Here is a 27758-nt window from a genome sequence, read left to right as displayed (position 1 = left end):
TATTAGTTAAGGCCACTTAATATAAAGTGGGACCGTTATAAATTTAAAGCAATGTGTTTCACATGTGTTGGTGCGATACTTTGCAGTGTGCAATTTAAAATAACTGCCTCTAGGAGTCGCCAATGGAAATAAAACAAACGTAGACAAGAAGTACATGTACGCTAGACATGAAGTTGGCGCAGACCAACGAACATTCTCACATTAGTTTCATCGTTAGTAAATCCAAACGTGAGCGTGAAACCTGGCGTATGCAAAGTTTTTGTGCGTATGCAGCGTTGATACATGAGGCCCCTGTTCTGCCTCAAAGAGACTTTACTTTAAATCACGGTATGAAATTAAGAACACAAAAAAAAAAACAATAGTACCAACTATTATATAAAAACGTGACAGACATGTCTTTTATTTACATTATCCAAACATTCATTTAAATTCATTAAAAAGTAATTTATTTACGTCAACCACTGTACAAAATAAACATCAAAGCGGGCCCCATAAATAAAAAACCCCAATGAGTTCTTATGTAAACTCTTTCATTGGAAGCTTTATGATCCTGAGTTTGAGCTTTTTTTACAACAGGGGTCTCCAAACTCGGCCCTGGAGGGCCAGTGTCCTAGAGAGTTTAGCTCCAACCCTAATCAAATGCACCTAAAGCAGCTTATCAAGCTCTTACTAGACATACTAGAAACTTCCTGGCAAGTGTGTTGAAGCAAGTTGGAGCTAAACTATGCAGGACACCGGCCCTCCAGGGCCGAGTTTGGACATCCCTGTTTTACAACCTCTGATTTTCCTTCGTTCTTTTATCACATTATTTGATTTCAGCCCTTACGCGACTCCCCCATTGGGCCTAGTTGTTTTTTTCCTCCCTCTTCCAGCAGTTGTGGTTTTTACACGTCGTTTTCTACGGGAAGTTGTGCTCTTGCCTTGTTTGGCCGTGCTGAACGTAATGCATTGAGAGTCCAGGAAGTCTAATAGTTTAGCAGCAGCTAACCTGATACCTGCAGCTCTCAAGCTGGCCCGCAGCTCCGCCAGTGGAAGAGGCTGGTACTGCAACACTCGACTGTACAGCTCTGGATCGGACAGGATGAACTGACGGACTGCGAGGAGTTTGTCCTTCTCTCGCACGACAGCCTGAGACGCTGTGATGCCTTCAGTGTCCGAGTCTTCATCTTCAGACAGACACAGCTCTGGGTTCGACCTGGAATGAGCGAAAAAGTGAAAATCAAAAGTATTGATTTTACCAAAATCGATCTTTTGACAACCCTAATATAATTATGGTTACATAAACAGATTAGGGTTGTCAAAAGTTTTGATTTTGGTACCAAACTCACCATATTGGTCACCATATTGGCTTATATTTTAGAGTGATGTCTTTACTGTTTTCGTTATAGTTATCACATAGTTATCACAGCCTTAACAGTGGTCATGAATAGCTATTGAGAGAGTGTTCTTAATTCAAATGAGTAGAGCGTTGGGCCCAGAAACAGTATTTCATGTTACAATGTAACCAGCAGAAATGAGCCGTACCTCTCGGACTCTGCAGTGGAAGATGTGTTCGAGTTTTGAGATGCTGATAAAGTCTCTTCTTCTTCTCTTGGTGGTAGTTTGACAGGTGAGACAGCAGGGGGCGCTGTAGGTTGTTTAAAGGAGAGTGATTTTGAGCTGGAGGCTATCGGAGGCCGCCGCGGTCCAGAGGTCTCGTCCTCAGACTCAGAGCTCTGCAGCTGGTGGGTGTATTGATGGATCTCTTTCAGCTTCAGAACCATCTGCTTCTTAGGCAGAGGACGCACGCCAAACCTGGAAATCAAAGTTCCAGCTTCAGTTTACTAAATATTACACACCTATTACACAGCCTGATTGTTAGATGAATGTTTATTAATACTATGAGTCCTTAAAAAGAGGGGAGGGGAAAGGATATAAATAGTAAATAAATAGTTTCATTTTGTTCTAGAATGTGACTAGTATTGAAAGTTAAAAAGGCAGTGCTTCCCACAGGTTTGAAATATACTTACGGTGGTAACCAGATCGAAACACATATTTTACCCACATCTTTTACAGTTGAAGTCAGAACTATTACTCCCCCTGTTTATTTGTTTCCCCAATTTCTGTTTAACATAGAGGAGATTTCTTCAACACATTTCTAATCATAATAGTTTTAATAATTAATTTCTTATAACTGATTTATTTTATCTTTGCCATGATGAAAGTAAATAATATTTGACTAGATATTGTTCAAGACACTTCTATACAGCTAAAAGTGACATTTAAAGGGTTAACTAGGTTAATTAGGTTAACTAGGCAGGTTAGGGTAATTAGGCAAGTTATTGTATAACGTTGGTTTGTTCTGTAGACTATCGAAAAAATATATAGCTTAAAGGGGCTAATAATTTTGACCTTAAAACTGTTTTAAATAATTGTAAAACTGCTTTTATTGTAGCCGACATAAAACAAATAAGACTTTCTCCAGAAGAAAATAATATTATCAGACATATTGTGAAAATTTCCTTGCTGTGTTAAACATAATTTAGGAAATATTTAAAAAAAGAAATTCAAAGGAGGGCTAATAATTCTGATTTCAACTGTAAATGGTCAACTACATATGAAAACAAAAAGTAATGTGATTTTTAACCATATTTTTTATTTATTATGACAATGTTATACTCTTTTTCTTTTCAATGGGTAAGAGTTATTAAAAAGGCCGTTGAAATAAAAGAAATCCACTATTTGTGTTACTTTTATGCTATTCAGTAGCCATGTGCACCCACTTACAGATACACAGGCTGCTCTCTCTCTCTCTCTAAAGTTACTTTATTGGCATGACATTTTGCATTGCTAAAGCATTTTAGATATGTATAAAGTATATGTAATATATTAAATTCATTAATTTCATTAATTTTCATTAAATTCATCATTAAATTAAAACATACAGCAAATGAGAAATAAATAACAGAAAAAAAATCAATAAAACCGACATTATTGCTAAAAATTATAATAATGACAAGAAAAAAAAAATGTAGATTATTTAAAGACAAATTAGTTGATCAACCATTTCTAATGGTGTATAAAATATTTTGCAGCAAGTATAGATGTTATTTTGTTCTCTCCGAGTACAAGGTCAAATAAATCAAGTTGAGTCGTTTACTAAATAATCATTTATTGTTTCTCTCGCGACCGTACTCGTGCAGTCAGCTGCGAAAAGGTTATGCAAAAACGCATAAAAATAACGGCAACTTTAGAAAGTGAAAGCAAAAGTTGCATCCCAGACATTTTAGGAGATTCAGAAACTACAGCCGGACGCATTGGTGCAAAAGGTACATCTCTGTGGGTCTGCAGACCATATCACCGGATAATCTAAGATCATTCACAAACTGCACTTAAGTGACCTGTTTAAATGTCATGGCCAAAGTTATAGAAAAAAATCAACCTTTGTTTTCAACTTCGATATTTTCCCCATACATCCATTCTTGTTAGGTGCATTGTTAGCCCCTTTCACACATACAGACCTTTCCAGAAAGTTACCAGCAATTTTCCAGAAAGGGCTCATGTGTGAACAGGCCCTTTTTGAAAACACCGGTAAATTCGTTCCGGCAATTTTCCGGAAAGTGAAGATGTAACATTACCGGTAATTTGCCGAAATGCTGCTCTGTGTGAACGCAGAAGGGAACTTGCCAGAAAGAGTGCCTTCACATTTAAAACGTGCTGACGTGAGACTTCTACTCCAGCCAATCAGAACACTCAGTCGCATTCACATCCGCACCGTTTATGAAAATAAAAGCCTTTGAATATTATTCCAGACATATTTAGCTGCTCGTTGTTAGTCAGATAACGTTTCTTTGATCCTAGCTAATATCAACTGTCTAAAAAATTGTCGATAAAATGCTTACAATAAACCGATGTTTGTTTACCTTCAAGCTCTGCTTCAGTTGCTTGACGCGTGTGCATGTTAAGCAGCCAGTGAGCTCCAGCACACACACATATTATGTACATCTCAACATGCGAAAGTGTTCCTCCACATACTTTCATCGAAGTTGTTCACAATACTTATCTATACACAGAATTTGTAATGTAGACAAATGTGTAAACACAGCTTTAAATAAAAATGGATGCTACAGCTTTAAATAAAAGTGAAACCACTGGGCTGAAACTGCGGCTCACAGCAAAGAATGGTATTGTGCCTGAAGTCAACGCGTGAATCCTGCTCTGCCCCACTCATATACTGTATTGGGTCGGCAGACTCGCTTGCTTTTCCACAAACACAGAAAAATGTAAATCAGTGCATAACGAGACTGAGCATTTAAATGACACAAACCAAAACCAAAAGAGTACCGGTAGTTTGACTTTTCTTACTTTCTTTTGTCCATTCATTCTTGAGATGCACATTATTTTTCTATTTAGTTACTGATGACTTCTTTATAGCTTTCAGCCTTGAATTGAATGATTTATTCTAATCTTTTGTTTGTTTGTAGCAGAAATATAATTTATTAAATTGACATGCTTATAAAAATAATCGTGCAGAATGGACATTTCTTACAGCAATGCTTCATTTTTGTTTGATGCAAACCATACATTTATTTTTCATAATGTAACGGTAGGGACTTTTTATAGCACATAACTCACATTCAAACGCATTCATTAGTGTTATTGTCATCATTAATATTTTATAATTATTAGACATTCATTTTGGAATTTTTGCACAAATATCAATAATTCATCACAGCATTAGTTAGATAGTTGTTTCTGATTTTTGTTAGTCCTAATTGATGTTGTTTTCAAATACAATGAATCCCTTAATGTACAATTAGCATTGGTGCACATTCATTTTTGGTGGGTGTTCCTAATTTTTTTCTGGTGCACCGGTGTTACCAAGTTAAAAAAAAAAAAAAAAAAAAAAAAGAGTCCTGAAGAGTCCTGAATCATCAACAAAAGCCCGACCACTTCTATGTTCACAAATACAAGCGCTGCCGTTTAGAGCTCATTTCAGGTTAATGATGTCAAAATTTACAGGTATTTTAGCATGGATGTGTGAATGGTCTTTTCCAAAGTAATTGCCGAACGTCCTTGCCTGTGTAAACAGCACTTTTTTGAATATACGCCTAGAAATTAGGCCTTGAATTTAAAGTCGTTCCAGAAATTCTCCAGATATTTACCAGTATCGCTGTGTGCATGTTCTCTTTATGCTCACCTGTTGAGTCTGTTTTTGAGTTCAGGTGTCTCCATATCAGAGAAGCCTGGCATGGGAGTGATGGGCACCAGTGGTCCATTATTCCTCTTTCTGGGCGCAACTGTGCAGAAAAGTAAACGTTGACTTTACAGTTTTCTGAAATCTTTTAGAATGCAAAATTAACAGATCTGTGCAGCCGTGAAAGAACAAACAAGAATCAGGTAAATATAATTCAAATGTAGAACAAGTAGGACAACTTGTTTTACCTGGAGTCTTTAGTTCGGCGACTTGCTTGTCAGAAGGAGCTGCTAGTCTCTGAGAAAGAGGAAGGGGCACCTCCTCCCCCTCTTCCTCCCAATCGTCCCACATATCAGGGTCAGGGAGGCTGGGATTGAATGAAGGTGGACTTGCATCAGGGGTTTTGTTATGAGCTCGAGATGCAACAGGAGATTTGATCTGTAGACTTGTCATTTGTCCTTTACTCTCGAGACCTGGTGAACTGAGTGTGCCTTCACTGCTGTCAAGTCTTAGACTAAAGTGAGGCTTCTGGCTCCCTATGCCTCCATCCAAACCCCAGGAGTCGTCAAACGCTATGGGAGGCTCATCCATCTGACAGAATGAACTGCCCACCATCTTCACCACTTCTTCAACACTTTGATTAGGATTTTCTTCTTCCACTTTTTCTTCTATATTACATAACGAGTTGTCTGCAATATGCACCACTTCCTCGACACTTTGTTTTGGATTATCTTCCCTAGCTCTTCTCCAAGGGTCATCCATGTCAGATAATGACTTTCTGGATATATCCACCACTTCTTCAACACTTTGATTTAGACTCTCTTCTCCCACTTTCATTTGTTCAATCCCATTATTACCACTTTCTCTTGATCTTTCAGGACTACTCTCCTGATGGGATGGTTTAAAGCATCCATGCTGGCTCTTTTCAGGTGTTTTACTAGGGGAAGGAGAATTTAGTTGTAAAGATTCTACTTTCTTCTGACAGTTAAATGAACTAGAGAGGCCTCTGCTATCCCTGAGGGGAACCTCATATTCCCTATCCACTGGAGAGTCAAACAGGATCTTACGTTGTAAGGAACCAACTGAATGGACAGGAGTGCTACTTGAGGGTTGTGGGACACCCTGGGCTAGATGTCCCATGATGGTGCTAGCACGAGAGACATCAGAAGCAACCTGAGACAATCTAAGATGTTGAAGTGGTCTCTGGAAACCTGGAGAGTGATCCATTTCAGTGCTAGTATGTTCTTTAGAGGAGCTCTGACCTGATTGGAGTTCAGACAAGGGTGCTTGCTTCTCTTTAGAGCATTTGCTGCTTGAAGAAGCAAAGGTGGCAGGTTTCAAACTGTCCAACACAGAAGATGATGAAGAAGAAGATGAGGCAGAGCAAGGTTTGGGGAATAGCTGAGTTCGGCGCATAGTGACGCATGTCTGGGCAGAGCTACATCGTGTGGATGGTACCGGAGTAGCTGGAATCAGCCAGGAAACTTCAGCAGAGCCATCAAACACACTTTCATTTGCAACCCCAGGGCTACAGCGCTCTGAAGAGTCAGACATGGTTTCTGTATCAATTGTCACCTGCTTTGAAGTGTTCACATGTTTACCAGCATGGCCTTGGGGTCCAGTTTCTGTGGGTTTAACTTGAAGAGCACAGCTTTTGACTATGTGAGGAGGCTCTGGTAGAGATTTGATAGGAGACTTAGGGGTTAAAGCACATTTAGTGGTACTAGTATTGTGTTTGCCATCCACATCCATTCCCTCATTAGAGTCATCTGAAAGTACAATGAGCTCAACTTGTTTACTATGTGATTTTGGAGGGGAAGGAGGGTTTTCTATTCCTGGGCAGCTTAGAATATCTTTTCTTAAGCATGTATCTTCATCCTTATATGGGACCGGAGACACACCAGGCATTGGAAAGGAAGTCTCACCTGACATACCTGAGCTTAGAGGAGGGCTTACTGACAGGTCAATCACCTCACTGACACATGAAGGGCGAAATGGGGCAGGTGTGTTTCGTTGTAGTGTGTGTGAAGCCTTGTAATGTTGTTTCTGAGAGCAGGATGCTGGTGCCTGTGACGGTTCCCTGTATTCCCCTATAGACTGGGAGAATAAACGGTCATAGCTCTTGTCAAGGCTGGCATCTGGGTCTTTGTTTTCATGTGTGCCGGCATCTAAATCTGGCATCAAACAAACTCTAGCAGTCTCCAGATTTGGGGTTTCTGTTGGACTTGTTACCATGGCAGACTCTGTCCCGTCCACGCCTCGACTGTTACTATGGCAACTGCCGGCAGACTTCTCTTGGAGGGATTCTGACTCGCCTTTTTCGACCGCTTCATCTTTCATCATTTCATTTTCAGGGAATGTATTTGCATCTCCCTCATCGTCCTCAGTCTCTGTCGCAGTTTCCAACATTGTCTCCGTCTTTCTTTGTGTCGCTGCAAACTCATAGATCTCATCTAGCTCTTCCTCGTCCACTCGCTCCTCTTTCTCTCCATCTCTCTCTTGCACCTCTTCCATGACTCTCTCCTCTCCGGACGTCTCGTTAAACTCATCCTCCTCTTCACTGTTCTCATGCTGCCACATTGACTGGAGAAGCTCCAAGAAGTTGCTTTCTGCAAACTTATGCTCTTCTTGGTCTCTGAAATGAGGTTTAGGTGCTTGAAACATGTCTTTAGATGCGTTTTCATCTGTGCTTCCAGAATACTCCTCACACTGCTGCTGTAGCTCAGCTAAACCAAACCTGAAAATTATCACAAGATTTGCTACTGCAATCTCATTTTATACACAGAACTTAATCACACTATTGAAATTGTCATACTGACCTATCGGCAAGCTCCTGCACATGTGGTATCAGAGTGTGCGTCAGAGGACAGTGAGCTGTGTAAAGATACTGCAGGAAGGCCAACACTGCCTCACCCAACACATCACCAAACAGCACCCTCCGAGCAACAGGCAAACCTTCCTCCTGAACGCCAAAACCTGAATCGTGAACCTACGAACACAGTTTAGTTATTTGTCAGCACTCAGTTGATGCTGGTGGCGTCGTTTTAAAAATGCACTAACCATGTTGGCCAGCAGGGGGCATCGTGTGTACAGCATAAACGAGTGTGCAAAAAAGACATCGCCACTGTCCACCTGCAACTGCACATCACTGAGTTGGGGGTTGTTCACCATACTGCTCAAATCTGAAGCTAGCTTTGAAATGTACACCTGAACAACAAACATGGCCAATGAAGAGTATTTCAACGAATGACTTTGCTCCATTTTCAATGCAGTTCAGTCCTAAGAGAAAGAAATTTTTACCGTTTTATCAGTCTTTCTGTCAGTTGCCTCTGGAGCAGATCCACTTGAGGGAAGTTCATTCAATGGATTGTCTTTATCTAAAGAATATGGGACAGCATAAGATCAATGTATTAAAAGAGTGTATTTTATGAAAGATTATTTAGATTATTACCTGATGTGCCCACTGCAGCTGTATATGCTGTATATCCATACTGAGTGAGGGTCATGCCTTCCTCTGCAAGCTCCATCAGGTCCTGCAGAGCTTGGGTGCCCGGCGTATCCGAGCAGGGGGTGAGAGGACGGGTAGTTCGATTCTGTGTCGGGCTCTGATCTGAAGGCTTGTCCTGAAGCAGACCTGGAGTACTTTTGACTGGTGTTGCTTCAAGAGGCTTGTCGTTTTCTTTCTAAAATAATAATGTACAGAAAATTAAATATGTTTTTCAAAACACAAAGAAACAATTGTAAAAAATAAAAAAATAAAAATGTAATTTTTTTTTTCTTTTACTATTATGGCGCTCCAAACCCCTAAGACTATTCATTTTTTGGAACACAAATCAGGATATTTTAGATAAAATCAGAGAGCTCTCTGACCCTCCATTGACAGCAACGGTCTCGACTCATTCATAAAGGTACCAAAAATATTGTTACAGCAGTTTCTCCAGTCATTTAATCTTAATTGAACTACGAGAATCTTACGAGAAAACACACACACACGCACTCACGCACGCACACACGCGCACACACACACACACACACACACACACACACACACACACACACACACACACACACAATGAAATCTCTTACACCTGATTCACACAGAGCTTCAGAATCAAGGCTTGACAGAGAGTGTGTTTGAAGTTGGGACTGAAGCGAACATCATAGCAGCGTCAGCCGATAAAATTAATTCGCAATCGGCTACTGTCTGAGCTGGTATATTTGCATAAATAGATTTGATTGGCTGACACGTCTGTTGGTGCTTGAAAAGTTAAGAAATTCCAAATTCCACAGCAAACCACGCCGACTGATCCACAAAGTAGTCCAGCAACAACTGAAGTCACCCATGCAAAGTGAATGAGAAGCGTTGACGCTGACGTCCTGTGGGAATGGGGCATTAAAGTTTCTTCTCCACAGTGTCAGGTGAGGGCATGTTCCCTCAAATGAAATGACAGAAGATGAATAGACTTTTTGAACTCTTCTCATAACTTATACTCCCCCTAATGACTGCACTTTTAATATTTGCACATTTAAAATTGTACATATTCATTGCACTTTGTTGCACTAATTCATCTTGAATTGTATAAATCCAATATACATTTGTAATTATGTTCATATCTATCTGCATACTTCTGATTATTAATACCAACCTGTACATATATTCACCTATTATAAATCTCTGTTCATAGCTAAAACAACCCGTATATTATGTTCGTGATACATTTATCTGTAAATAATACTCATAGTTTTTCTATAATTACACTTTATAATTTAGAACTATATCCAGCACTTGCTGCTATTGCACTCCTGGCTAGACCTAAACTTCATTTCGTTGCCTTGTACTTGTATATGTGTAAATGACAATAAAGTTGAATCTAATCTAAACTATGTTTTTTCCTCCCTTTCTGAGTTTTGAACATCTCAGTACCATTACTGTCTATGGAGGGTCAGAAAGCTCTCAGAACTCATCTAAATGATCTTAATTTGTGTTCGAAAGATAAAAGAAGGTCTTGGGGGATTTAAACCGACTTGAGGGTGAAAGAATTTTCTCTTTTTGGGTGAACTAACCCTTTAACTGAATTGTTATGATTTTGGATAAAACCCTAAGTCTCAGTTAAAACCATATTTCTTTTTCCCATGAAAGGTCTACTCAGTATATCAAGGTTGTTAAAGCTAACAAAAACCACTGAAGTGTAATAATATTTTGTTCACCTTAAATAAAATAAATGCCAACAGCAATTAGTTTAACTTAAAACCTAAATCAAAAACTGCAACAAAATTAATGAAAAGTGATGAAAAGAAAACTGCAACAAAATTACTAAAATATTCAAATATAAAAATAAAAAAAAATGTAATTTTTATCTACAATGCTTATGTTTTAATAAAATCTATAGTTTTTATATACAGTGGTCCGTCGCTATAACTCGATTTACTTTTCACATCCTCGCAGTTTCTCAGATTGTTTTCCATGTAATTTGGCATGCTTTTTTTCTACATCGCATTGTGTTTTGCCTTCTGACTGGCTGTAGACCATTCTCTGTCAATCTCCTCTGTGCCGTGTCTCCTGTACAGTACAGAATGCGTTCAGCTTGCCAAATTGACAAAAATCTTCGATCGCTAGTAGTGTGACTGTGAAGTGCTGAACTGTATCGTGTCGACGAAACACTCTGCACCATCAAAGGCACCCGCAGCAGCACCCAAAACACAGAGAAAGACGCTTACCATCACACAAAAAGTTGAACTTCTGGACATGCCAAAGGAAGGTAGAAGTTACACGGCTGTAGGGCACCATTACAGAATAAATAAATGAAGATCAAATGGTTTTGATCTTTGATTTCATTCTATAACACTGGATTCTTTTTTTTATGAAAGTTTGAACTTTGAGTGTTTAAAATAGAGAAAAGTGTGAAAATGTTCATGCCTGTCTGAGAAAAGTGCATAAAGTGTATAGTGAGGAGTTTTTCAGCCTTAAAACATCTAGAATAATTATAAAAAGTAAAGCTGACTACTTCGCAAATTTCGCCTATGGTGGGTTATTTTAGGAACATAACTCCTGCAATTAACGAGGGACCACTGTATTTAAAGTCATGCAGTTAAACTTTAAAAGACATTACCATAAACAAAATGTATATTACATTATATCATTATATTACATTATATCATTATATAATATAATATAATATAATATATTATTATATTATATTATATTATATTATATTATATTATATTATATTCCTGACTAGGGTTGTAACAATATACCGGTATGACGGTTTACCACGATTTGAACGTGCACGATTATCATACCATGAACAATTGCATATCAACGGTTTTAACCCTTAAAGACCGAGACAGCCGCCCGTGGCTAAAAATAAGTATTGCTCTTAAATGTTTAATAACTTTTGATCCGCTGATCCGATTCATACAATTCAAAGATTGGCATGAAGAAGAGAATCCAGTGCAGTGCTTTCCAGTGCTGTATCACATAACATTCGCGGACTTTCAGAGGCTCCGGAATCAGTGCGGTTACGTCATGAAAATTTGACAACGCTGATTTGACAAAGAAACGCTCGTCACTGTGTCTCCGGACAAATCAGACATGATACATTGATGCATTGTCCCTCCTCCATGCCCAGATTGGTTCAAACTCGCTATATCACAACCAATAAGCGTAGGTTTCGCTTTTGTTTGTGGACCAACACTGAGCTTTTTGAACAACACGGAATGAGAGATAAAACGCAAAAAAAAAAAAGTTTTGCATGAAATAATTCTCATACTAAGTACTTTTGCATGCACAGCAGCACAGAAACATGACAAAACAGTGACACAGCAAAGACGAACTGCTGCTCTTGCTGTTTTCAAAAGACGCATGAAGGTGCAGCTGTTTGTCTGCATTGCAGACAACCATATCCAAATCCATATCCACAGACAACCATATCCATGCTGGCACATAAAACCTAAAGATGTTCCATATTGAATCTAGTTTCGTTATGTAACTATTTATAGGATAGTAAATATTTATATCTATTTTTACTGAGGATTTGCACCATATTTATTTGGACTTTGACACATTATTTATTATTTTCTTATTTTTTTATTTGTTCTTTGTAAGCGGTGTTGTTTATAGTAACTAAAATATATATTATTTGGAAAAAGTCAAATTTGCTTCACTGTTCTATTATTTTGTAACATTTGTAACATACCGTATACCGCGAAACCGTCAAACCGTGGTATTGTTTAAGACGATTATCATACCGTAAAAAATTCATACCGTTACAACCCTATTCCTGACATTTGTATATTTTTTAATAAAACCCCATTTTTGCATTAACTACATATTGATTAAACTATATTTACAATTTTTGATCTTTATGAACATTTTTTCTCACCACTGGTGCGACCCATGGCTGTATGAAGCTGCTCAACTCAGACGTGTAGAACTCTGAAACAGAGTTTTGTCGTCCTCTGTGAAGAGCGCTTTTGTCCCAGAGGGGTGCGTGAGGTTGAAGAGGGAGGCTGGAGGGGCTCAGGGTGGGTGTTGGAGGAGAAGGTGGTCTGGAGCAGAGCAGGAGAGATGAAACCCGCTCCTGTAGGCGGTTCAGTGCAATCTGAGGGTCCTGAATGAGGAGCAACGGCGGCTGGACAGGAGACGCTCCCTTCCTTCTCTTTCCACGACCCTTACCTGAATGAAAACAGGAATGATATGCTGTGTTTAATGTACAGTACAAATATGGTTTCAGGAAGCTTGTGTTTTGAGGATCGTTTGCACTTTCAGCCTTCATTCAGTCACCTATTTTTAGGTCCATTTGGGATTATTGCATAAAAATACTTTATGGAAACAACAAGATGCCCATTCATTTTGAAAATGACAAAAATAAATGTACACAACTGAGTCAAGCTATTGTTAGATAAAAAACTTGGAAAAACACTTACTGAAAAAATTCCAGCATGTGTTTCAGAAAAGTCAGAATTTCAGAAATGTGATTTTGTATTAACAGATAATGTGATGACAAAAATAGGTGCGATGGGACAATGTTAATGAAAAAAACAGTGAATCAACCACAATGTAAAACATCTGAATTGCTGTTTTGGTCATTCTAAAATCAAAAATCTTTGGTCATTCTAAAATCTAAAATTCTAAAACATCGAGTTTGCATGTTCTCCCTGTGTTCACGTGGGTTGATGAATGAATGAATGAATGATCACAGGAATTTGTGGAAATTGACATGAAGAGCTGAGTTGACCTGCTCCAGGTTTCCACTTTAGGACAGGAGCTGTGGCTGCAGGAGGGCTGGAGATCTGAGCCAGAATTTCCCTCTGCTCCTCCAGCTCTCGCTTTTTCTCCACCTCCTGCTCCAGCAGAGAGCGGGACAGAGCCAGCGCCATCATGGTGTCCTCATCCAACTTCTGCCCTTTCCTCCTGCTCTTCTTTTTCACAGGCACACCATCCCTCCTTACAGCACCACCCACTTGTTGCCTGAAGAAAGATTGAATTTATAAGTTGGTAAAGTCCAATTTTTATTTTACATATTTAGAAATTGACAAACACCTATATACAGTACTGTGCAAAAGTCCTAAGCCTTTTGACCTAAGACTTTTGCACAATATATAATCAATCCATCTCTTTTAATTAAAAACTAACAGAAAATTTAGGAAATACATAATAAACAACAGCACAACTTTTCCGCTTCCAGCAAAGGTCAATATTTAATGTGGCTGCCAATAGCACAAAGCACGGCTTGAACTGTTTTGTTTTAATTGTCCTGACATTTTCTGACATGTGTTGTGTAATATCAGGCTTCTTTTAGCACTTTCCAGAGTTCTTCTTTACGTTTAGAATGTCTTTATCTTTTCTCTCCAGGTGATCTCATTCAGCCTCTTTAACATTCAGGTCTGGACCCTGTGGAGGCCGTTTCATGACTGTGTTTCATCTGCTGTTTTCTTTCTCCAAATATGAATTATGCTGGAAATGAAAACTATTACTACTGAAGCCTTTTCCAGAAAAAAAGACATAATGGCTTAAAAGCTCTCTGTTCTTTTCAACATTCACAATTCCATCAATTCAGACAATATTGCTAACAACACTGGTAGAAATGCAGCTCACAAAAGGACAAACACCCTCTCTCTCTAACACTCTTTTACATGTCTTAAACAACTTAACCAAAATAATTCAAACTCTAACCTAACCTAAATTCTATCCTAACAAATCATACATCCACTCACTTAAAGATAATTTATTTACCGTGTAAATCTTAATTTTACAAAAATTAATTTACAAAAAATTTGATGTAAAGGGTTACATATATCCATTATTATCCACATATCCACTAAATGTTAGCCTAAAGCTTTTGCACAGTACTGTTTGTATATATATATATATATATATATATATATATATATATATATATATATATATATATATATATATATATATATATATATAAAAAGGTGAATATGTGGACAGTGTTTGATTTACGTTTGGTCTGCGTTGCGGTCGCTCTCTGTCTCAGCCGCTTGTCTCCTCAAAGCCTGGAGAAGATCATTGGGCTTCACTCCCATATCAGATGAGCAGCGCTTTAGATGAGCAGAGCGGCTTTTTTCTGATTTAAAACTCTTTCCGCAGATGGGACACTCTGGGACCCGTGGTCTGGGCTGGGAATGATGGGATGTCGAGGGTGCGCTGCTCTCACTGGCATCAAGACATCTGAAAAAACCCAAGAGAAGAAAGAGAGGCCAAATGTGAAACTCATGTGTGTGAAATCATGGAAGTTGTGGTCTTAATTCCATCCTACTGGACTCTTGCAGAAATCTTGTTCAAGGATGAGCTAAAGCATTCAACACTTATTATCATGGTAGTATGAAGCTGAGTAAAGGCTGCTGCACTGAGTGATCGTTGTGACCCACGGCGCCTTGCGCAAAGCCGTGCATTTATACTTCTGCATGCTGTTTGTGTTGCTCTGCAATAACACTTCCAAAACGCTAGCTAGCAGGGGGTTTAATGTTCCTCTGTGTCGAGTTTAATTGTGGGGTTTTTGTTTTTTTCTTAACGCTACCGTAAAGTACAAGTAGTTGAAACTCGCTCATTCAGAGACCGGTGAATGTCTAACATCTTTAATCATAAGGTAAACACAAAACTACATTTTATACACTCATCACTGCTGCCAAACCAACCAATCACAGAGCTTGCACTATGCATTGTCACTACATGGTAGTGTTTCACCTGTTGATGTGCTGAGTGCGCAGCGAGGGGCTCATGGATGAAAGATCTTTCTGGCAGAGCTGACAGAAGAACAGTCCTCCATCTTCCACATCTCCAGCAGCAGCCCGAGCCTCTCGATCCAGCTCCTGCTGTAGCCGAAGAGCCAGAGCTTCATCGCCACTCACATCCTCTGAAAAACAACATGATGCACCTTTGACATTAAATTTGTCCCCAAAATGATTTGCACTACATTCTCCCATAGTAATGGCAGCTAACCTGTTAAATACAATTTAGTTACTACATTTCAACAAACTTTATAAAACAGTATAAAACTTTACAATCAGATCAAAGGTCTCAAACTGGATTCCTGGAGGTCCGCAGCTCTGCACAGTTTTGCTCCAACCCTTATCAAACACAGCTGATCCAACTAATCAAGGTATACAAGACTACTCAAGTCCATTAAGCAGGTGTGAGTTGGATGTGGTTGGAGTTAAACTATGCAGAGCTGTGACCCTCCAGGAATTGAGATTGAGACCACTGAATTATATAAATAAAGCTGCGGTCACACTACAGTTTGAGCTTGTGAAATTCTGTCATACGGCACTGCGATAAGGGGCGGATTTAAACAAGATGATTGGCCATTAAAAAAAGCCTGTCCAATTCCTGTCCAGAGAGGTCATGTTGTGATCCTCGATTGGTCTCACGCAGTCAAGTGATGCGATTTCGCAGGTCAGAGTTCACCAAGCTTGCACTTTGCATCCCAGCGAACTGCAAAACTTGACACAAACTTGCGTTTCCAGTCTGCAGCTTCATACTGGTAAAACTTTAGTTTAAGTATCAGTTCCCACTGTTAACTATTGGCTTTTTACCAGCCTATTATTAAGATATTGGCTGTTTATTAGTACTTATAAAGTACATATTCTGCATGATCTTACTCTACTCAACTACTACGCAACTAATAACCAACAAATTTATAGTTTATGGAGTTAAGTGTTAGTTAATTGTTTGGTAATAGTAAGAATTGTACCTTTAAATAAAGTGTGACCAGTATATTTATTAACAAAGCTAAATTTCAAGGAACAATGATAACAATAACAACCCAAGGAATTAATAACTGGAAAAAATAAAATAAGAATATACTTAAAATACACTTACATTGCAGAGACAGATGACAACACATAGTTGTATACGACAAAATTACTTTCAAAATAAACATATATTTATTATTGATATTCATGCAAACTAATAAAAATAACAGCCATTAGGGCTGCACGAAATATAGTTTCAGCATCAATATTGCAATGTGCACATGCAATGTTGAGTCTGTATTATAGTTGACCATGAGCTATATCATGTATATCTATTATATATGTATATCAATTACATATTTATAAGGAATTTATATGATTTGGGAAATCTTACCTATAGTTTTTCTCTTAGTTTCTCTTAGTTTTGTCCAAATCTACATTTCAAAACAAGATTTGTTGGTAACACTTTAGCTACACACTATGAACCATTAAAGCATTAGAACAAAAATGATTCTTTATCTGTTAGGCATTAACTCTAAATTAATAAATGTTAGTCAGCAGATTATAACTGCAGCTACAATCGCTGTACTCTTGACTTATATACACATGTGCAATGTTCATATTCATTTTTCTTTTCTTAATTAAGTATTGCATCATTTATGATTAATAAACTTTTCAAAATTAACATTTATGATTATTATTCAGGCATATATTATTAGTTTATTCGTTTTTTTAATAAATGCTTTATTAACTCAACTTCATTCAGTTTGGTGGCCTAAAGTGAGGACTATTTATGCTTTAATAATCCATTATAAATGACAAAAAGGCTCAGTTACATTCTAAACAGGGGGGAAAAAGAAAATAAACGACTTTATCAAGTTCTATTAGTTTCAAGACACACAAATAAAACTGTATATTAAAAAATATATATATTTGCAATCTTATCTAAAATAAAATTACTGTGCAGTTTAAGCTTTGCTAAATAACATTGAAATGCTGTATCATAATATATTGTTAATCTATTATATTGTTGTTGTTTTATCCGGTTCTATGTTGTATTTTGACACTCCTGTTATTCAGCAAAGTTTAAACTTTACAGTAATTTTATTTTTTAGATAAGATTGTAAAGATGTACTGTTCATTTGATACTAAACCTTTCATTTTTATTTACAAGGGATTTATAAAGCATAAATAGTTCTCACTTTAGATTTAGATCACACAACTCCATGAAGTTGAGTTAATAAAGCATTTGTTACCATAAAAAGTGACTATTGCATGACTGAATAATAACAAGATATATAAATATTCATTTAAATAGTTTATTAATCATTTACTAACTCAGTCTGAATGATCTTAAAAACCATCAACTACTCTTAAATACAAATGGTTTGTAAATTATGCGATACTGAATTTAGACATGAAAAATCAACCAGTCACAAATTATGAAGGTACAATTATTAAGAAAATTATAAATGTGCTCATGAGTCAAGAATAGAGCATGTTTATCTGCAGTTATAAACTGATTACTGATATCAATTAATGTAGAGTTAATGCTTAACAAATAATGAATTTACTATATGCTAATGCTTAAGTGATTCATAGTGTGTAATTATTATTTTTTTTACTGACCCCACTGACAGATAATTTAACTTTTTCTGGAGTTGAAAACAAAACAATATTTTCACTTGATTAATAATTTTTTGATATTTGAAGTAGAAACGAGACAAAGCAATGTAAGAAAAGCATTTATCTGTATTGCGATTATTCAATTTCTGTACCTGAATAATACACTTAAGACAAACTAGCATCAAACTATCTTATGAGACTCTTCATATCACAATATTTATTGCAGAAAAGTAAAATAATGCAATTTTAGATTTTTTCCAATATCATGCAGCCCTAATAGCCATGTTTTGTAAAATCTGTCCAATTATGGAGTCTAAATATGAATTCATACCTGTGAAGAGTTTCACTAACACAAACTGTGTGATGACGTGAGGTTAAATTAAAAACTGAATGATTTATTTAACTGATTTTAATGTATGGCAGTATAACAATTTATTATTACTTAATTTAACAAATAATTTCAATAAAAACACTTATTATAAAGCCATTCTTTTGCAACAAAACATAAACAATTAATACTATTAAATTTCATACAAGTTAAGAAATAACTCACTGATTCAGCTGAAATTTTAACAGATGTCCTTTGCTTTAGGACTTTACGGATGTACTTTTTTTTTTTTTTACATAAATGTAGTATAACTGTTGTATGTCAGATGAATGTAAATAAGCTATGCTATATAAATCTATCTGATAGTCAGGCCTTAAATACCTATCAAGCAGTGCATCTAATTAATTTATTATATATATATATATATATATATATATATATATATATATATATATATATATATATATTTTTTTTTTTTTTTTTTTTTTAAAGACAAAATGTATAATGTATACCAGGGGTGGCCAACCCTGTTCCTGGAGAGCCACCTTCCTGCAGATTTCAGTTACAACCCATATCAAACACACCTGCCTGTAAGTATCACATGGTGTTCAGGTCCTAATTAATTGGTTCAGGTGTGTTTGATATGGGTTGCTTGCAACTGAAATCTGCAGCAAGGTGGTTCTCCAGGAACAGGGTTGGCCACACTTAATGTATATTTTGCTAGGGCTCATTGTTATTCTGTAAGAAAGCATTTAATCTGTGCAAGTTAATCCACTGAAACTACACGTTTGCAATCTTCAATCAAAATCTGAACAGCTATTAAAACATTAGACATGATCAAAACCTTTAACTTCATTACTTCTGATCTGCACTACCTTGTGTAATGTCGAAAAAGTTAATCTCTTTATTAAAGTTAAAGTGATAGTTCACCCAAAACTCTAAATTCTGTCATTATTCACTCACCTTTCCTTATTCCAAACCTGTTTGACTAACTTTCTTCTGTTGATAAGAAAAGAAGATATTTTGAAGAACGCTGAGAATCTGTAACCATTAACTTCCATAGTGTTAGTTTTTCCTAATATGCAAGTAAATGGTTACATGTTTCCAACATTCTTCAAAATATCTTCTTTTGTGTTTAACAGAAAAAGGAAACACATAAAGATTTAAAACCACTTGTAAACTTTGAGTAAACTTTCGTTTTTTTGGTGAACTCTCCCTTAAAGATTAAGACTGACTGGTCACCGTACCTGTGTGCTGGACCCCATCAGGAGCGTCACAGTTCCCATCTGTCTCAGCATGTAAAAGTCTCTCTGGACTGGCTCTCTTAAACTGCTGCATTCTCCGGATCACAGCATCTTTCACCTTCCCCGTGGCAGACACACCAGAGTCAGCCTGAGGAGCACCAGCAGACACCGCAGTCTGACTCCTGCCGTTCAGCTGAGTCTTTACCGCATCTTTAGTCCTCTTTCTTCTCTTAGGCGGGTTTCTTCCAGATGACGGAGAGGATGGTTCTTCATCCTTGGTTGCTGATCGTTTCTCATCTCCAGATTCTGCTGGTCCTTTCCTTCGTACCCTTTTGAGGAGCCGCGAGCAGAGGTCTTTGAAGTCCTGGTCCGAGTCGTCCATGATAAGCTACTACATGCATGATCTGTCAAATGTGTAAAAGGGATAGTTCACTTAAAAAATTAAACTTACTTTCAATTTCCTCAACCTCAAGTGGTTATAAACCTTTACGGCCACACTTTATTTTGATGGTCCATTTGTTGACTTTTAGTTACATTGCATCTACATGCCAACTAATTCTCATTAGATTATAAGCAGACTGTTAGGTTAGAGTTAGTGTAAGTTGACATGTACTTGCAAAGTTTCTTATAGTCAGTTAAATGTCTGTTGAAGGAGCAGTATCAACAGATATCAAGCAGACAGTCTACTAATACTCAAATGAAAAGTGAGTATTTATTTTGACCATCAAAATAAAGTGTTACACTTTACTAGTTTCTTCTGCTGAACAATATATATATTGAAGAATGTTTGACACCTGTAACCATTTACTAACACAGTAGGATAAAGAAATTACGTTACTGATGTTTAACAGAGGAAACTCATAGCTTTTAAATAACGACATCTTTTTTGTTTTCGGATAAACTATCCCATTACGTTAACTATTACGTGAATTATTTTACGAATGACATACATTAAGAGTATCTTCTAAAAACAGCATGTGCATCAAGACCAAGGAGAGTTGTAGGTAAAGAAATAACGTTACATATTTACAGTACATTACCTTTGTTTACATTTTACTGTCCACTATTCGAACGGAATTATGTCGGTTGACGTACATTTAACGCGATTTACTTGATAACAACTTAAATATAGACCATTATTAAGGCGAACGTCATGTTATGTATTTAACATGAATAATTGTATGTTAAAAAACAACGATTTTTACATTAAAATGTGCCGCAGCTACCGATAACGTTCAAACTGCAGTGCCGCAGTCGCCCGCCGCCGTCTACTTCCTGTGACGTATGTGTACGCGTTGACGTAAGGGCCGCGTCTGTTGCGAAACATCTCCGAGTCATGTGATATAACTTATAAAACGAAGTTGCTAAAAAGATGATACGCACTTAAAAACGTAGTGAATAACTAGAGTTTCCTTCTAATATATGATGTATTAATATATATAACATTTCTATTTTATTCTAAGTAACATATTACAATTCGAGCGCATTAGCAAACAATAATAAATGTATTAGTGGGCATAAACAATGTGTTTTACATCGTGTTTATAGTGTTAAAAATGGTTCATTGCGCTCATGTTAGTTTTATTTGAACATTACCACATGCCCGTAGTCGGGGGTGGTTCGAACGTAACATGAGGGCAAGTCAAAACAGTTATAATAATAACTTATTATTATTATTATTATCAATGTGTATTTTATGTTTGTTAGTAGCTTGTTTACGGTGGTAATTGCCCTCTAATATTCAAGTGTAAATTTGTCTTTTGATTTAGCTTAATCAGTGGTTCTCAAACTTTTTCATCAAGTAGGCCTACCACCTCAGAAAAAATTGTCTCTTCAAGTCCCACCAAAATGAGCAGTATTGAAATACAGGAGCGTGGTTGGCCCAGTTACAACTCTGCACAGTTAAAAAAACGTGGCAGATTACCTCAGAAATACAGGCCATATGTAATTTATGACATATTATATACATAATTTTTGATAAATTTTGAAATGTGTGTAGCATGTACATGGCATATTTCATTTCTCCATGTACCACTAGTGGTACACGGAACAGTTTGAGAACCTTTGGCTTAGATAATAGCTTCTTAACTAATATTGCAGGATTTTGTATTAGATGGCAAACAATTGGAAATGGTTTAACTTGTCACTAATTCTGTACATACAGTACATATCTTCATAGCCAGATTCTATTAGCAGATTACACCCAAAAGTCAATCCGCTTTTGAGAAATAAAGTGTAGGACAGGTTGATTTACTGCAATTAAATGATTATTTAAAGTAGGGTTGGGCCGATAAACAATATTATATCGAATAGCAATCAAATTTGTCAGTATTAATAAGCTCTGGACCTTTTCACTCTATATCGATCTAAGAGCCAATTACACAGCATCGATATGCATCAATGTGCATCAAAAGGATCTAAAAGTGTGTTGAGATTAGAGATGTATCGAATTTACAGCCAAAAATATGTTATGGCATTTAACGGACCCTCTCATTTTTGTGGCCTCCGTCATTGTTGGGGTACTCTTTTAAATCTGGAAGCACTAATAACTTATATAGAAATATATATCGTCATTGTTCAATATAGAAATCAATTTTTGGATTTTTGCCAGCCCTAATTTCAAGCCACTAAGTGGAAAATGTAGGCCTATATTCAGTAAGCAAAAAAGAGGTCAGTCTTTTAAATTAAAGTCACTTAAGTCTTTTGTATTCAATTTATTAAATGCTCTCACATTGGAGGTTTCAGAGTGGTGAAGAAAACGTTTGAACTTGTAATTTAAAGGGGAAATAAAGCACTCAGTCAAGTTTACCTTATTTTGTACATTGGATTCCACTTTAATGAAAATATATTAAACAAACTCGATTAATATAACCATTTAGCAGAAAATGGCATGTTTTACTATAGATTTTAGACCTAGGCCACAGCCATCTTGGAATGTCGCTGTGTCTGACGTCATAGGCTTAATTGAGATTTCACCACTGAACAGAAACAATGGAAGTAAAGGAGACTGTAAAGCCTAATTTAAACCAATTTGTGAAGTTGTGAACGTGGAGCTCCTGAAAATACAAGCATCAGATGTGTGTCTAATATAAAAGTATAGATATTTGTTCTATTTTAATTTTTTCCCCTTTTAATTACCGATGCGCTTTGATTCACTCTGTATTATGCTGCCTGACTGCCTGTCTGGGTTTCCACCATGATTGTAACAGACTGAACACAGAGACTGGACAGCTTAATTTAACCCAATGCATGAAGTTGTGGACGAGCATCACAGAGCTGCAACAAATACAACAAATACAAGCATTTAAGTGTCGTGAGTTGTGTCTTTTTCTTTTGTTAATACTGTTCGTTTGATGCGCTGTGATCCTCTCGCGCTGCTCCAGCTCTGCCTGATGAGGGAATTTACATTTAGACTAATGCAACGATTAAAATCATACATCACTTCACACTTTACTAAGTCACATCTGTGTGTATTATGTCAAAACATATTCCCTTATCAGGTCAATCAACTTGATCTCTCAACATGTATGAAGGATAAAAACCTGCCATAAAAACACTGCGCTGATCTTAGTTTGGCTTGAAGACGAGCAGAGGTGAGGGGGCGTAGCACCAAATTCTGGGCCCTGTCCCCCTCTCAATGTCAGTGGGCCCCCTACACATTTTTTAAAAATTATTTGAATATAAACATGCACAAATAGTGTTTTAATCTATAATCAAATCAGATTATAATAATGACTGGTTCTTTCATTCACCACCAAATTGATGCATTTGGCCTACTTGTGCTCAAATACCTTTAAACCGTAGGCTACATCGGGTTTGTACTGACATTTTGATCCATGATACTGATACAAGTTTTGATTTAAAACATTTATTTTTGAACAGGAGAACACGAGACAACTGTAATCTCAGAAACAAATCAAATAAACTAAGCCTGCCATAATACAAATCGTCAACTATCAAAAAATAAATAAAAGTCAAATGAGATGTAATCTACATCCCAGTGAATCCCCACTGATGAGTCTTTTGACGTCTGCATTCACATCTGCAAGACATCTACAAGACGTTTCCTATCAGATGTGAAATAGACTTCTATTAGACATCTTTAAGATGTTTGCGATTCAGAATGTGTGTAAAACTGACATCATACAGACGTCTGCCAGACGTTTGTATACAGCAGGTGCTTTCCAGATCAAGAAATCTTTAACAGACATCTTGCAGACGTATACAGACACAAAATATCGAATACAATGGCATTTCAACCTTTATACCATTAAAAGGGATAAATCAAGTATATAATTTCTTATATTAGTATTACTTAATTGTTTAGATTTTTAAAAGGCACATTAACTTCTTTCACATTTACACATGGATCGATAATTGCAATAATTTGACCATAAACAGCTGAAAAAATTATTGGAAATAAAAATTCATTCTCTGTCACAAGGGGGCGCTTTAGGAGCGCTAAAATATTACGGTATGTTATCAATATGTTATCAATATATTTTGAAATAAATAATGACATTGACATCAATTGGAGGGGGCAACTAATTCGAAGTAGGCTACAAAAAAAAAAAAAAAAAATTGGTGGGATTTCAAAGGGCCCTCTCCCTAGACGGGGCCCTGGGTAGTCAGGTCCACTTTTCCCCCCACTACCACGCCCATCTGAGGGGCTGTAGCCGTAAAAAGTGAAAGTACCCGTCCCCGTTACGTCAGTAGTGATTCACTCTCTGTATTATGCTGTCTGACTGCCTGGAGTTTCAACTAGGTTCGGTGGTGACATAATGGGGGCGGGTACAATTTGACATTGAAATATTGTGGCATTGAGATAAATTGTTGAGATAACTGAGCCAGGTTTGACACAATCTACATTGTACAAGTGCTAAAAAAATAAAGATGAATTGAATAAATTGCTTAATAAGCTGCATAAATGATGGTGTGTCCCATGTGTGTGTTGGTTTTGTTACAGAGAAAAACAATGAAGTATACACATGAACAAATCAATAAATATGTTTTATTTCTGGTTTGATATGCTAGATAGACATCCAGAATCAAACCAAATGGAAACTGTCAATGGCAGAAACCTCTGGGGAGGCCATGACAGACCACAGAGTCTTTTCCAGCTGTGGCAGGAATCACTGACGATGAGGGCCATTGAGGAAGCAACTGGAACTACACTCATGGCTTGTATGGTGGCAGAGTATGGGACATCTGACCTGGTGGATGTGGAGACAGACAGCTGTGGCATTTGGACAGCTGTGACTGGTTCATCAGGAGAGGATTGGCTACAAAGATGCAACCGCAAGACGCTAGGCTGCATAAGAGACAGCAATTTGGGAGATGCTGCTCTAGGCTCTTTCACCCCGCAAGACGCCAAGGTGAGAGACGTGTATGGAAGTGTCTTGCTTGTAGCCCGCAAGACGCTAAGCTGAATGAGACACCAACTGGCCAGGCCTTAAATGTAGACCTGAAACAAACAAAAAAAGAATAGATTTGTTTTAGCAGTTTGAGAAAATAAATGCTGCTTAGTTCATCTCAGATTCACTACCTTAAACCAGTTATGGGAAAGGATTTGACTCAGGCTGATTCGCTCGCTATAATGGGGGTTGAGGAGCTCCCGTAGCAGACCGCAGCAATCTGAACAGGAAGATGGGAGAGACATTTCAACAATACTGTATTTAGTTTATGTATGATTCTGAAGTGATTCTTATGTGACGTGTCTTACCTTTTGACCGGCTGGGTTGAATATAAGTATACCGCTTGTATTTCAGTTGAAAGATGTCATAGTGTGTAGGGAAGTGGCCACAGAGGAGAGCGAACATCACCATCCCTAAAGAAAAGACGGTCGCTGGCTTGCCATAGTACTTCCCCTTGAGTTTATACTCAGGAGGGGCGTACGCATCAGTGCCTGAAGGAAAGACATTTTGTTTGATGTGTAAGTATGCATTAGCACAGCATATACTTTTTGTTCTATTAGCATAGAAGAAATTAATGATATAAAACATACCATCATATGTCTTGTAAGAAGACTTTTTCAGAATGTCCGCGCATCCAAAGTCAATAAGTTTGACCTCAGATGTTTCCTTGTTTATTAGAAGGTTCTCCAGTTTGACGTCACGGTGGAAGACTCCCCTCTGGCAACACAGGTCAGCAGCATGAATTGCTTGCTCCATGATGTGACGTGTTGTGTTTTCATCCAGGGTTCCACCGCGATGGTACAGGAACTCTTCAAGGTTTTCGCAAGGAGATGGACATTCAAGAATCAAGACATAATGGTCTTCATGGTCCTGCCAGTCTAAAAGCTTTATGATGTGGGGATCGCTGGGCCCTTTATTAGCCAGGATGGTGAGAGCGATCTCCTTTGGCAGGGGGTTTGGATGATCAGGCTGGAGGATGGAAATGGGTTATCATTGTTAGAGAGATGTGGGTTTCCAGTGAATGATGCTAATGTGACATATTCGATGTGTTTTGTACAGTGCATTGTACTTACAATAGATATACATTCCGTATCCTGGCCCTTGGTAACGTATTTCACAGCCACCTGATGAACCACACAAGAAAATGAACTTAGGGTATGCTAAGCTGGCTTAGAGTAGAGGATAAAGATATGACAGAGCAAACATTTAAATGCTTGATAATGTGTTATTTATATGTACTTACCTTAAGACCATCCTCCAAACGCTTCCCTTCATATACTACACCAAATCCACCTTTCCCCAGCTTATCACCAATGGTGTAATGGCTGAAGATGTAGTCTATCGAGAGAGAAAATAACATAACAAATGTTGAACAATTAATACGAGATAATCGTTTTGAATCCTGGAATACAAGGAGACTATAGTAGTCAACATTTGAAGTGGTTCTAACCTAATATTAATGTCTTATAATGTTGTGTGCCTGCTGGGCAAGAACTAAATGCACTACAGAATATTATGTTTACACACACATGCACAAATTACATGTAAACACATCAGCTTTTCACAGAGTACTACTCACTACTCTTAAGTATTTTTAAAATGGCTACTTTTTACTCATACTTTGAGTTATATTTACAACAGATACTTTTACTCTGCTTGCACTACATTTTTAGGCCAGTAATGGTACCTTTACTGCTCAAAACAGTAAATTTAACAGCATAAAATAAAGATGTAATTATGGCCGTGATGCAAATTTTTGTATAACTGGAATTGAATTTTGTACGGATGTGTAATTTTGGTATAGGGAAAACCTAAGTGATTTAAGTTCAGCTGTTGTAAAATACAGCAGACCTATTTATAACATGTTTGTGTCACTTACCATCACTACTTTTTCTTGCCCATGCCACCTTCATTTGCTCTCCCTCATTGCACTGCTGGCATGAAGGGCTCTCAGGAAGGGGCTTTTTGGCAGGGGTTAAGATGGATATCAGCCTCCTCCACCATTTTCCCCTCTTTCTTTTCTCCTGCACTCTAGATGCCTCCTTCAACTCCCTGTCTCCTCTTTCCTCACCTCCTCCTCCTTTCTCCTCCAACTCCTCTCCTCCACAAACTCCTCTCCTGTCTCCACCTCCTCTCTCAGCACGAACAGGGGTTTCATCGCAAGGATGAAGATGTTGAACCGCCCTGTTTGTGCCGGGTTGATGGGATATACTTAGATGTTTATCGTACACCCCATCGTCCGTTATCGGAGTAACTTTTGTATATCGATGTCCCATCACTGTGAAAATACGCAAACGCTAACACCACCAACAACAACCAACAAAGAATTTAGAATTCCACGCGCACTAATAGATTCCGCGCGTTCCATTCGAATGTTCTATTTGATCACGTCATGGAGCCACACAGCGGCCTTGAGCGTCTCACTGCTGTTTAAAAAACTCCTTCACAGTCGCCTTATTAAAACACATATTAGCCACATCAACACATAAAATGTCTGTCTGTCTATCTATCTTAATATTTATAAATATGTTCTACAGTGAAAAATATGTTGTCTGCAAAACTGTTGCAAACAATTTGTGTTGAATTTAAGCAAACAAATTTAATTTGGTAATGTTTAACTTCATTTGTAAGTTTAAATCCAGCCCAAACAAATAGTTTACAACCACTTAACTTAAAATATTTTAGTAAATTCAAGGAATCACCATTAATAATTTTTTTCAGTGCATTTAATATGAGATATTATTAAACAC

The 27758-nt window shown here is 37.4% G+C and overlaps 2 protein-coding genes and 1 long non-coding RNA gene across 5 annotated transcripts; 1 reads left to right on the top strand and 2 right to left on the bottom strand.

Moving 5' to 3' along the window:
* Window positions 1-371: 371 nt before the first annotated feature.
* Window positions 372-20872, bottom strand: slx4 (SLX4 structure-specific endonuclease subunit homolog (S. cerevisiae)). Of its 3 annotated transcripts, none has more exons than XR_012398062.1 (15): window positions 20635-20872; window positions 19598-19998; window positions 15390-15558; window positions 14646-14873; window positions 13414-13646; window positions 12559-12851; window positions 8628-8859; window positions 8477-8553; window positions 8237-8383; window positions 7996-8165; window positions 5425-7913; window positions 5180-5279; window positions 1525-1794; window positions 750-1195; window positions 372-594 (listed from the first exon to the last, which is right to left on the bottom strand). XR_012398062.1 is itself a non-coding variant. In XM_003201098.7 (14 exons), exons 2-14 carry the CDS (start codon window positions 19974-19976, stop codon window positions 823-825), a joined length of 5160 nt encoding a protein of 1719 aa, XP_003201146.4. In that variant the 5' UTR covers window positions 19977-19998; window positions 20635-20872; the 3' UTR covers window positions 372-822. The 3 variants fall into 3 exon arrangements, 1 of the variants encoding a protein (XP_003201146.4); XR_012398063.1 differs by having other exon boundaries at window positions 761-1195; XM_003201098.7 differs by having other exon boundaries at window positions 372-1195.
* Window positions 20431-27496, top strand: LOC141380290 (uncharacterized). Its single transcript, XR_012398064.1, has 4 exons — window positions 20431-20598; window positions 24629-24969; window positions 25363-25526; window positions 25687-27496. It is a non-coding gene; the product is annotated as an uncharacterized lncRNA (long non-coding RNA).
* On the bottom strand, window positions 23451-27482 carry LOC108181140 (serine/threonine-protein kinase pim-2). The gene is made up of 7 exons (XM_068219007.2): window positions 26888-27482; window positions 26252-26346; window positions 26082-26132; window positions 25599-25977; window positions 25317-25499; window positions 25140-25228; window positions 23451-25058 (listed from the first exon to the last, which is right to left on the bottom strand). Exons 1-7 carry the CDS (start codon window positions 27282-27284, stop codon window positions 25047-25049), a joined length of 1206 nt encoding a protein of 401 aa, XP_068075108.2. The 5' UTR covers window positions 27285-27482; the 3' UTR covers window positions 23451-25046.
* Window positions 27497-27758: the final 262 nt, after the last annotated feature.

Source organism: Danio rerio, chromosome 22 (genome assembly GCF_049306965.1).
Source record: "Danio rerio strain Tuebingen ecotype United States chromosome 22, GRCz12tu, whole genome shotgun sequence".
In the NCBI taxonomy this organism is placed as follows: domain Eukaryota; kingdom Metazoa; phylum Chordata; class Actinopteri; order Cypriniformes; family Danionidae; genus Danio; species Danio rerio.
The sequence above is the reverse complement of the archived record's forward strand: the minus strand, read 5'-3'. Positions and strand labels throughout refer to the sequence as shown.

Coding starts and splice junctions, on each gene's coding strand:
- slx4 (XM_003201098.7), bottom strand. CDS start 19,976: ATGGACGACTCGGACCAGGACTTCAAAGACCTCTGCTCGCGGCTCCTC. Junction 12,852..13,413: donor AAAGTGGAAACCTGGAGCAG/GTCAACTCAGCT, acceptor GTTTTCATTCAG/GTAAGGGTCGTGGAAAGAGA. Junction 1,196..1,524: donor TCCACTGCAGAGTCCGAGAG/GTACGGCTCATT, acceptor CGCTCATTCCAG/GTCGAACCCAGAGCTGTGTC.
- LOC108181140 (XM_068219007.2), bottom strand. CDS start 27,284: ATGGGACATCGATATACAAAAGTTACTCCGATAACGGACGATGGGGTG. Junction 26,347..26,887: donor GGCAAGAAAAAGTAGTGATG/GTAAGTGACACA, acceptor CTCTCTCGATAG/ACTACATCTTCAGCCATTAC. Junction 25,978..26,081: donor ATACGGAATGTATATCTATT/GTAAGTACAATG, acceptor TCCATCCTCCAG/CCTGATCATCCAAACCCCCT.